Below are 12500 nucleotides of genomic sequence, written 5' to 3'. Positions count from 1 at the left end.
TATACAACTGGATACCAGACGAAAGAGAACGAAGAGAAAGCCCAAGGATGAGATGGGAACAAAACATCGATAAAGCTGCATTGGGAAAATATTTTCAGAACTTTGAGTTGGGAAGAGAAAAGTTGAAAATTAATTGTGAATGTTTTAACCACCTAAGATTTGCGGATGACATTATTCTTATTTCAGGAAGAGCAGAAGACTTGCAAGATATGCTGAGTGATATCAACATGGAAAGTCTCAGAGTACATTTAAAGATGAATCAGAATAAAACCATAGTAATGTTCAAAATGAAAGGTCAAAGTTGATATTATGATTTATGGTAAAAATCTTGAAGAAGTTGAAGATTGAAATTATTTAGGTCAGATAGTAAAACTGACCAAAGATCACGATAATAAGATAAAAAGACGTATTACAATTGGTTGGGAAATGTTTTGTAAGTATAAAAATATGACGAGAAGCTCTCTACCTTTATGTTTGAAACGCAAAATTCACGATCAATGCATAATGCCAGCCATTATATACTCCCAATGCTAGGGAGTGTACAGAGGAAAATGAAGAAATCAATAGTGGGAATAACACTGAGAGATAGAAAGTTGGGTGAGACAGCAGACTGAAGTGGAATATATTGTGGAAACTGAAAAAGAGAGGATGTGGAATTGAACATGTAAGTCACCACAAAATAATGAGCGGTGGAGCAAGTGTGTTACTGAGTGGACGCCGCGAGTTGGGAAGCGTGCAAGAGGAAAACCGGACAGATGGTGGAGAGATAAGATAAAGAAGTTTGCAAGAGTGACGTGGCAGAGATACGTGGAGTCGTGCAGTCATGGAATGGTATGGAAGAGGCTTTGGTTCATCAATGGACTCAGAATAGTGGAGAGATAAAATAAAGAAGTTTGCAAGAATGGCATGGCAGAGATGGATGCAGTCGTGCAGTCATGGAATGGTATGAAGAAGCCTTTACTCATTAGTGGCCTCAGAATGGTTGATTGATTGATTGATTGATTGATTGATTGATTGATTGATTGATTGATTGATTGATTGATTGATTGATTGATTGATTGATTGATTGATTGATTGATTGACTAATGGATTGACTGACTAATGGATTGATTGATTGATTGATTGATTGATTGATTGATTGATTGATTGATTGATTGATTGATTGATTGATTGATTGATTGATTGATTGATTGATTGATTGATTGATTGATTGATTGATTGATTGATTGATTGATTGATTGATTGATTGATTGATTGATTGATTGATTGATTGATTGATTGATTGACTAATGGATTGGCTAACTATTGGATTGACTGACTAATGGATTGATTGATTGATTGATTGATTGATTGATTGATTGATTGATTGATTGACTTTTACCACCATTAGAACTGAAAATGAAAACATAAATGAAACTACTAACTTCAATTACCTCGGAGTAAAGTTCAATAAGAAAATTCTATAAAAACTTAAATAAAAGAATTAGATCGCTAGATATAGCAAACAGGTAAATAAGGTTTATCTATTGCTTGTAGAGAAAAGCATTAAAAAAAGTTAAGCTGCTCATCTCTAAGTAAATTCTAATACCAATTCTGACTTTGAGCATAGGCGCGGAAATTAACTAGTAAAACTGAGAACGAGATAACAGCAACAGAAATGAGAGCATGACGGATGATGTATGTAATAACGAGAAAAGACAGAAAAAGAAACGTGGATATGTTGAGAGAATGTGAAGTAGTATCAATAATGTCAGTAATCCAGAGAGACCGACTACAATGGTTTGGCCATTTAATGAGAATACATACATACATACATATACCAAGGCTTTTTCCCCCTTCCAAGGGAGGTAGCCAAAAAGGGAAAGGCATAAAAACACTCCCACCCATTTCATCCCCAAATACACTCCACACCCCTCCCCCCCTTCCTCTCATCTGAGCACCTCCAGGATGACGGGTCATACCTGCACCCCCCCCACCGCCCAGGGTCAGAAGCAGTGTCGCAAGACACAGTACATCCACAGCAAGGCCGCTTCATTTAATCGGCGACCCCCCCTCTCCGTCCCCCTTTGCATATAAGGAGAGGACGGGGAGAAATCCCTTCGGGCTGCGTCAAAATTTACTCACACATACTACCCCACCCCCCACCCCCCCCGCCCATTCCTCCTCATGCAGTCACAACATCATCCATATACAACCATTCTCCACTCACCTCTGTCTTCCGCCCTCTCCCTTCCTTCCTCAACAGACATTCCCCTCTTCCCCAAAGCCCCCTTCACCCCATCCATCCACCTCATCCTAGGACGTCCCCTCATGTTCACTCCCTCCACATCTGCCTTTCCATACCTGTTTTACTAGTCTTTCTTCACTCATTCTTTCCATGTGTCCAAACCATCCTAATATTCTTTCATCAACCCTCACTCCCAAAACCTATATCACCCCTGTTCTCCTCCTCACCTCCTCATTTCTCACTCTATCTAGCCTAGTAACCCCCGCCATACTTCTCAGACACCTCATCTCAACACATTCAAACTCCTTCTCTCTTCCTCTCTTATGTTCCACGTTTCTGCCCCATACAGTGCTGTTGGCACAATCACTCCTTCATACAGTCTCCTCTTCGCATCCATTCCCAAATGTCTATTTCTCATTACACTCTTTAAACCACCAAGGCATTTACTCGCTTCTCTCAATCTACATTCTACCTCCACCTTCACTCCACCTTTTCCTGCTACACTTGCACCCAAGTATCTAAAACTATCCACTTCCTCCAGTCGCTCTCCCTTAATGTTCACTTCCAGTCTACTGCCACTTTCACCCCTTGTACATCTCATCACCTTACTTTTACCCACATTTATCTTTAGCTTTCTTCTATCACATACTCTCCCAAACTCTGCCACCAGCTTCCTCAATCCCTCCTCTGACCCTGCCACAAGCGCAGTGTCGTCACGCAAACAACAGCTGGCTCACCTCCCACTTTTCTCCATTTTCTTTAACCATCTCCAATCCCTGACTCACTACCCTTGCATTCACCTCTCGCACCACCCCATCCATGTATAAGTTGAACAGCCAGGGCGACATAACGCATCCTTGACGAAGTCCCACCTTTACTTCAAACCACTCACTCTCTCCATTTCCAATCCTAACACATGCTCTACTACTCACATAAAAACTCTTGACAGCTCCCAAAAGCTTTCCTCCCATCCCATAAATCTGCATAACCTCCCACAGTGCCTTTCTGTCTACCCTATCATAAGCCTTTTCCAGATCCATAAAAGCCCAAAAAACATCCTTCCCCTTTCCTATAGCTTTCTCATATATCTGTCTTACCACAAAGATCTGATCTACACAACCTCTACCCGTCCTAAAACCACTGTTCCTCACCAATTACTCCTTCTGTTCCTCTCCTAATCCTCTCAATTAAGATTCTCCCATAAGCCTTCCCTACTACACTCAACAGGCTAATCCCTCTGAACTTACTACATTCACACTTGTCCCCTTCTCCCTTGTAAAGAGGAACTATACAGGCACTACTCCAGTCCTCCGGTACTCTACCCTCTCTCCAGCAAACATTAAAAAAACTCGCCCACCAGTCCACCAACACTGAACCCCCCTTTTTCAGACATTCTGCATGACATCCATCCAGACCAGGTGCCTTACCTGCTTTCATCATCTTTACAACTGGCTTCACCTCATCCTTCCTTATTTTTTCCTCCATTCTCCTCACTCATCACTCTCATTTTCTTCGTATTTCCCACTGCAGCTATCTTTCCTTCCCTATCTTCCTTCACATTCAGCAACTCCCTAAAATATTCTGCCCATCTTCCCCTCACTGCCATCTCTTCCATTATCAACTCTCCATCTGTACCTTTTACCTTTTCTTCCTTACTTGATTCGCCTCCTCTTCCTCTCTTAATTTCTTTCCAAAACATCTTTTTATTACTTTCAAAATTTTCTGTCATACTCCTACCCCATTTCACATCTGCTCTCCTCTTTGCCTCCTTTACCTTTTGCTTTACTTCTCTTTTCTTTTCTTTGTACGTCTCATATGACTCCCCTGTCCTCTTTTGTAACCAATCTGTGAATGCTCGCTTCTTCTCTTTCTACAACCTTCTTTGTTTCCTCATCCCACCATTCACTACCCTTTCTTCTATTTCCCCCTGTCCTTCTTGTTTCCACACACCATCCTTGCACACTTTAAGACTCCCTCCTTGAACCATCCCCATTCCTCCTCCACACCCATCTCTGCTCTATCCTTTACTCCCTCCCACTCCTCCTTCAGCTTCTTTTTCGTACTCCTTCTCCTTTTCCTTTTCATTCAAGGAGTTCACTCTAAGAACCTCCCTACCTACCTTTTGTCCCTTTCCTCCTTCTCCATCCATCCTCCACTCTCAGCTTACCTTCCACCAAAAAATGATCTGATTACTCCCCCACCCTCTCCCCTTAGCACATGTACATCCTTAACTCTTCCTATCATAATCCTATTTACCACTACATAATCCATTAGCGCTCTATCTACCACCCTTCCCTCCACCACCCTCTCCCATGTGTACTTATGCTTGACTTTCTTCCGAAACACTGTATTTGCTATCATCAACTCTCTTTCTAGACACATTTCCACCATCAACTCTCCACTACGATTCTTTCCTGGAACTCCACACTTCCCAACCACTAATCGATTGGACCATTTCCCACTCTAGCATTAAGGTCTCCCAGTACTATTACATTGACATTTCTTCCTAAACCCTCTATGCACTCATTTAAATCTATCCAAAAGGCCTCCCTTTCTTCCATGCTCTTCTCACTGCCCGGCCCATATGCACTTACAAAGACCCAAATCTCCTTTCCCAGTTTCACCTTCATCCACATTATCCTTGAGGAAACCTCCTTCCACTCCACTACCCCTTTACCTATCTCCTCACTTACTAGAATAGCCACCCCTTCCCTCCCTCGCCCTCTCTTCACTCCTGATAACCTCCCACTTACACTCCCAAACATACACTCACCCTTCCCTTTCAACTTAGTTTCACTCAAAGCCAACACATCCAACTTTCTTCTCACAAACATACTACCTATCTCTTCCCTTTTACTCTCATCTGTACCACATCCACGCACATTAAAAGACCCAAAACCTTAGGGTGCTGGCCCGAGGCCCGCCAGCACCCCTTATGCCTTTTCTTTTCGATTTAGGAAGTTGCCCCTTGGGGCTACAAGGAGAAGGATGCCTAGTCCCTCTCCCCGTCCCTTTCTTCTCGCCTCTTACGATCCAATGGGGAAAAACTTGGTGGCAGTATTCTTTTCCCCCACCACAGGGAATTCCCCCAATCAGAAAGAGAATACTCAGAAAAATGGTACAGGACAGCAACAAGGGGTTGGGGGACAGCATAACGGAGGGACAGTCGTAGTATAAAAGTGTCATCATTTCTCTATGAACAGAATTTCTTCTATCATAGACAAAATGATGTGTGGCTCTGGGCCGTTGGGGCGCCCCATATAGACCCTAAAGTATCGACTGCATGTTACTTTGCCACAATAACAAGCAGCCAATACCCCAGACGGAAGACGAGAATGGAAGAGATAATGTTGCCAAAGAGAATATACATCTAGGTATCAGACAAAAGAAGATGAAAAGGAAGGCCAAAGATAAGATGAGAACAAAACATTGATAAAGCACTGCAGGAGAGAGGAACAGGTTTGAGTAAATAAAGGAAAATTATATATATATATATATATATATATATATATATATATATATATATATATATATATATATTGACAGAACAAAATAGGAACGTCTCGTGTATTGCTACTGACAGGTCTAAGACATACCAGAATAAAGGTACGAAAGTACGAATATACATGAACCAGTCATTTGTAGTCCACTGTTGAGCAAAGGCTCTTCCCAAACTCTTCCATTGATCGAATATTGCAAACTTTAATATCTTCCCATACTCTGACTGGTCTCCATCGCCCACGCTTCCTATCTGACGGCGTCCAGTCAGTAACACGCTCAACCCCCTAACTTCATATCTGGCTATACTTCCAGCATACTTCCATTTCTCCTCCTTTATCGCCTGTACATAATTTTCACTAGAATTATTGCTACTAAGGATGTCTGTTTCTCCTCAGTAATCTTCAATGACGTTGCTTGCCCATGGTTGCCATTAATGTATGAAACAGGGGTTAAATTAGATGGTTAGCTTTTCCCAATGTAAAAAAGCTCTATATTTGACACATGCCTTTTACCTAGTAAATTAAATATCTTATTGTAAAAGCATACAAAAAACTAAACACAACAATTGCAGGCACAAACTTTAGATAGCAGAAAAATACTAGCTACCATGTATAAACAACTCATAAGAACAACCATAATATCTACTCATAGCGTGGAATTCAATAACCAAGGAAGCAAAGAAAGGCAGATACCAAATAACACAAAATAAAGCTTATAGAATAACTGGCTGCACGAAAACAATCCTAATGACTATCTGCAATCAGAAACAAAAATCATTCCCGCAGAGCAACACATAAGAATGATAACACAGTTTTAGTTACAGAGTTTTAGAACCCACACACCCCTCATATCTATGACATTACACAAATGCAGCCCACTAAAAGCAGCATGAAATATCTTCTAGCAATATTTTATATAATCATTAACAAAAACCTTACTCGAGTATGCCGCAAGATACGTCCATATATAAAAAACAACCCTTACCAGACCTATAATTTCTATTTTTCACCAAACTTTCCAAGAAGCTAACCAAACGGAGAAATCACTCCTAGTACAAGCAATATTGGGCTGGTACGTCAACGTTTAAGCAACCATCTTGCGCTAAAACGTTTTCAACATGACCTGCCTGGCAATAAACACTGATTGTTCCAGATGGAACCACGCAGAAGACACAAAGGATGATATACGACACTGTCCTGCACTCATTCATCCCAGAAAACAGCATACGATCTCTACTCTGTGTCCATAACCGGTTTCTTGGGGGCTCCGGGTTCATCTTATAAGAGAATTGGAACAACAAGTAGATTGATTTCTTCATTACTTCACGTTCAAACCTCCCTACAGAAAAGCTACTTTCATAATCAAATCCCTTTCCCTCCCTACATCTCTCCCTCTCTTTTTTTCTTTCTGCTTTCTTCTCTCTCCCCTTCATTCTTTTCTCTCGCTTTAAAACCAGTGATTTCCATATCTTTTGATTATTCAAAACCAGTGACTTTTTGGTTCCATTCCTCTTCCTCCTCTTTTACCTCGTCATCTTCCTTTTCCATTTCTTCATGCTATTGATTGTCAATACTTGTGTTTCTTCATCTCCTTCCACACCAATGAAAATCGTTTCTTAACTTCTTCTCTTCCTCCTTCCTTTAATCCCTTCTTAAAACTAGTGACCTTTTATCCCGCATCCCTCTAATATCCTCTATATCACCCCTGACTTCCGTTTTACATGTTCTTCCTCCTTTATCCTCACCTACTTTACTTCCTCTACTAAAGGCATCCACCATTCTTTGGTTTCACTGCTGAGCCAATCTCGTTTTCTACTGTCAAACTGTCCTAGCTGCTGCAGACGGTGTCCTGGTTACAAACCAGACAGATGAAATTACTACCAAGAAGTGACACATGATAATGCGGGAGGGGGAATGAACTTGGCTCTCCTTTCATCCACAAGATCTAAGCAATTGCTAACCATCCTTCATATTGGTGTCGTCAGCATCTGTTTTGCAAACTTTCAAACATGGCCACAATAAAGATACTTTCTGTAGCAAAGGGCAAGTGGAAGGGATTAGTGCACAAATCTATTTCAACATCCTTAGTAACATATCAGTTCATATTTCTCAAACTATACAAATGACATCACTCAAACAAATAAAGCTGATTGTTATGGCTGCGTCTATTGAGGATTAACCAATGAATAGCGGGCTTGTTTTGTTTTTTTATCACCTGGCGGCATAGACCAGATCAACATCATCTTATGTGTTGCTAGAATTAACTTGTCCACACCAGTTTTTGAATCTTTGAATGCGTTCAGCCGCATTTATTATCATTATGTCTTATAATACCATCTAGCTATCTACGTTATATCATCTGGCCTGTACTACTAACATTTTCTAAGTATTCAATTTGTTTTTGTTCTATTTATTCATTTATAACTTTCAAGTAATTGTTACGATTTCTCCACAATTCTGATTGTGGCATAATTATTGCACATAGGTCCAAGGTGTTCAATAGACTTTCAATTGCTTCCTTGAACTCTTTTGGCAGGAGAAATAGAGGGAAAATGATCTTCAAAAATTACTTTTTCTCAAGCTATTAAGATACAGTAACTATATTAATTTAAAATTTTCCCATTATAATTAATGCAAGAGAATTTAATCTAGTTTAAATGACACCCTTATCTTTACAGGATTACGCTACTACTGGAAGAATCTTTCATTAATGAAAATTACTGAACAAGAAACACTTTCTTATTAAATGTTCTAATGCATTTCTTACGCTTGTGTAACCGTTGGTTGTCATAGTTGTTATTAATACTTAATGTCACAACTAGAAGTATAACTTATCATTACTGGATGAATTACTGTTTCATTACCTCTTACTACCACGACAAAAAGCAAAGGAAGAAAATACTGTCTTTGTAGCGAGCGCTACTCAGGCAGACTACGTGCATGTCGAGTGATCAAAGGTGGTGAGGAATGAATGCCTCAACCCACTCTATCTTTATTGTGTAAGTGACAGGCTTATATAGTGCTCCGGGATCACGCGACAGTCCGATCGACCAATCAGTGATCGCCTCGTAACCTGAAGGGCTGCAATCCCAGTGCATCCCTAACAATAGTCGCTGAGATCGGCGAGGTGGCTGGCTCTAGTAGCCAATTACCTGTTAGCCTGCGTGGCAAAGCGGTCGTTTGTGGTGTGGACGCTATAGTATTCCCCCCTCAGCGAGAATATTCTGTTGTGTACGAGAGGGGACGGCCCGCCCTGGATAATCGTACCGGAGGTGGGTCGTTGTCTTGTAGGTACGCTGGCTTGAGGCGGTCGATGGAGATCCAATCGTTGCTGTCTTTAATGCGTAGCAGGAGAGCTTTCTTCTTTCTCTGGACAACTTCGAAGGGGCCGGACTAGGGTGGGGTGAGGGGTGGTGTCTGAGCCTCAGTGTGGAGAAAGACATGTTTGATGTGTGTAGATCTCGGGGGACGTATCGGTGCTCTGGCGACTTGTAAGTTTGTTTGTAGGGGGCGAATTCTTTGACGATACTTCGTAGGCGGTTGATGTTGTTCGTAGGGGCGTCAGGGAAGAATTCGCTGGGTACCACGAGGGATTCGCCGAAAACCATCTCGGCCGGGGAAACGTCGAGGCCCTCTTTCGGAGTAGTACAAAGGCCGAGGAGGACCCAGGGTAGCTGAGTGCTCCAGGTCGCGTTGTTGCAGCGTGATATCAAAGCCGCTTTGAGGGTTCTGTGGAATCGCTCCACCATGTCGTTAGCCTCTGGGTTGTAGGCTGTGGTGTGGTTGACTGAGGAACCCAATAGATGTCCCAGGGATGTCCATAACTGCGACGTGAAGGTGTTCCCGCGGTCGGACGTGATATGTTTTAGAATGTCGAATCTGTTAGTTCGTCCACATTTGGAATATACTGTTTCCGTATGGTCACCCAATCTCATTAAAGACATTGACAGTTTGGAAAAATACAACGGCAAGTCACAAAACTAATTCCAAATATAAAAAATAAGTCATACGAAAATCGACTAAAACATACGAATCTGTTTTCCCTAAAAATGCGTAGACTCAGAGGTGACTTGATACAGGTCTTTAAAATTCTAAAGGGAATTGACAACATCAAAAGTGACCAAATTTTTACATTGAATGAGAATCAGACAAGAAACAATAGTCTCAAACTGTCCGGAAATAGATTCAATTTGGAAGTAGATAGAAACAACTTTGCCAGCCGTGTAGTTTAATGAATGGAATAAACTTCCTGCACAGGTAGTGCAATGTAGTTCAGTTCGAAGCTTTAAGAATCATTTAGATAAATACCTAAGTAAGATGCTGTAATGATTATAATTTATCTTATATTATTTGTTTTTGTTTTGTTATCATTTTTCTGTCTGATTTTTATTTATTATTAGTTATATGTCAATTTATTATCATTTACTATTTACCTGTCTGTTTATTATTTAACTATACCTATGCATTTATCTATTTTATTTTTTATTTGTAATTTACAAGGTCATAGTTTTTATTTATTATTTTATTATTAATAATATTTTTTTTTCGAATCCGACCTAGATATGGATCAAAAGGTCTCCTCTCGGCATGCTCCGCCTTTGTAATCCTTTGTAAATCCATCCGGAGAGTAGGGCTACTGTGCAAGAGGTGGAAGCGGCGTCTGACATTGGGATGTCTTCAGGTCATCTTGTAGAGCGGTCTATGATGGTGAAGAGGTAACGGTGTCCAGCTGACGGAGGAAGGGGGCTCACTACGTCCACATGGATGTGAGCGAAACGTCTGTGGTTGGTGAAAGGGCCCGGAGCCCGTCTCCGTGTGTCGGTAGGCTTTAGATTTCTGCCGGGGTGTGCAGGATTGGACCCAGTTCCCCGCATCGCGGGATATGCTGTGCCACACGAACTTCTGTGACATCAGCCGTGCTGTTGCTCGTCGTGTAGGATGTGACAGGTCGTGGATGAGGCCGAAGACGTGACGGCGAAGGGATGCTGGTATCCATGAATGTGGACGCCCGGTGCTGACGTTCCAAAGGATGGTGGTGCTGGAATTGCCCATGGGTATGTCCTTCCACTGTAAGGCCATGCACGATGGTCTCACTCTTGGTGCTTCGGGGTCCCGTTGTTACTACTTGGCGAAGTAGTCGTCGTCGAATCCCAGCTGTATTGCGTCTATGTCGACTCTGGAGAGGACGTCGACTACGGGGTTTTTCTTGCCTGGCAGGTGTCGGAAGGTGCAGTTAAAATCAGCGATAGCTGAGAGGTGGCGGTGTTGTCGTGCGGACCAGGCGTCCGCCAGTCTGGTAAAGGCGTGAACTAAGGGCATGTGGTCGGTCTGGATGGAGAATGTTGCACCCTCAAGGAAGTGGCGGAAATGGCGGACGGCTTGGTGGACGGCGAGAAGTTCTCTGTCGAAGCTAGAGTAGTTCCTATCAGTCTTGAGGAGTTTCCGGCTGAAGAAGCTCAAAGGGCGTGGCTGTCCGTGAATGACTTGTTCCAGAAAGGCTCCAATGGCGATGTTGCTGGCGCCCGTGGTGACGCTGAGATGCCATCTGGCCCTGGGTTCTAGTTGTTTTTTAGTTCCCTGACAACTTTTATAACTTCAGCCAGCTGGGGGGCTCTATCCATTTCCTGTAATATGGGGAGATTGGGCAGCTGATCCAGTATGTTTAGTGTGGCAGGGTTGGATTGGTTGAGTAAGTTGTTGAAGTGCTCATCCCATCTGGAGATTATCTCTTCATTGTTCTTGTACAATATATTGCCATCTGAGGATCTGATGGGATGGTTCCCGCGTCTCACTGTCCCGTATATTGTTTTAACTGCATCGTAGAAGCTATGTATATTGTTGTTGTCAGCATATTGTTGTATTTGCATAGGCCTTTTTTCCACCAATCATTTTACATGCACCTTAGGTGTCTTTGTACATCGGCCCTGATGCTGGATAAACGAGATTTGAGACCTTTGGATTGGGGATTTCTTAGGAGAGTATCTTTTTTTTTTTCCAGTAGTTGGTGTATGCCGGGAACCTTCTGATCGAATCAATCCTGATTGATTCGCTTGGAGTACCCGATGGTCAGTACTGCGGCTTCGTGCAAGGCACTATGTAGGTTGTTCCAATGAGATGAGGTGTTCTGCCAGGGTGATATACTGCAGACAGGCTGTGCAATTTTGCATCTGAGGGAGACACGTAATATTGAGTCTTTGAGAGTTGAAACGTTGAGTTTCCTTGGAGGAAGCTGTCGCCGCTGTTGAGGTCTTAGTCTCAAACGAATTCTGCAGTGTACTAGACGATGGTTTGTCCAACACTCAGCACCCCTCATGACTCTTGTGACTAGCACTTCCTTTCTGTCTGCTTGGCGTACTATGATATGGTTGAGTTGGTGCCAGTGACCAGAACAGGGATGTTGCCACGTGGTCTTGTACTTGTTATTTAGTTGGAAGAGTGTATTTGTCACAGTTAGATGGTGTTCAGAGCATAGGATAAGGAGTCTAAGACATATTTCATTAGCTTTCCCAACACCATGCTTGCCAAGAACATCGGGTCATATTTCGTGAGCAAGCCCAACCCTGGCATTGAAATCGCCCAGAAGGAATACTATGTTGGTGCGTGGAATATCCTGCAGACAGGCATTGAGAGTTCCGTAAAAGTGCTCTTTCACAGCTTCTTCTGCAGTGAGCGTGGAGGCATAGGCACTGGTGATGGTTACGTACTGGCCGTTTCTTAAAGGTATTCTCCATGTCATTAATTGTTCTTTAATTCCAGATGGCATCTCCAGAACT

At 42.3% G+C, this 12500-nt stretch overlaps 2 protein-coding genes across 2 annotated transcripts in view; both read right to left on the bottom strand.

The window, feature by feature from the left end:
• The window catches only part of LOC143041348 (U-scoloptoxin(16)-Cw1a-like), a 173113-nt gene that overhangs the window by 140220 nt on the left and 20393 nt on the right, over nt 1-12500 (bottom strand). The window lies entirely within an intron of this gene.
• LOC143041292 (uncharacterized) lies at nt 8922-10806 on the bottom strand. Its single transcript, XM_076213119.1, has 2 exons — nt 10448-10806; nt 8922-9606 (listed from the first exon to the last, which is right to left on the bottom strand). The coding sequence occupies exons 1-2, from the start codon at nt 10804-10806 to the stop codon at nt 8922-8924; spliced, it is 1044 nt and encodes a 347-aa protein (XP_076069234.1).

This window comes from Oratosquilla oratoria, chromosome 30, assembly GCF_046742065.1.
Source record: "Oratosquilla oratoria isolate Oo_2021 chromosome 30, ASM4674206v1, whole genome shotgun sequence".
NCBI lineage: Eukaryota > Metazoa > Arthropoda > Malacostraca > Stomatopoda > Squillidae > Oratosquilla > Oratosquilla oratoria.
This window is presented reverse-complemented; position numbering and strand designations above follow the sequence as displayed.

Coding starts and splice junctions, on each gene's coding strand:
- LOC143041292 (XM_076213119.1), bottom strand. CDS start 10,806: ATGGCCTTACAGTGGAAGGACATACCCATGGGCAATTCCAGCACCACC. Junction 9,607..10,447: donor TCCTCCGTCAGCTGGACACC/GTTACCTCTTCA, acceptor ACGAACTAACAG/ATTCGACATTCTAAAACATA.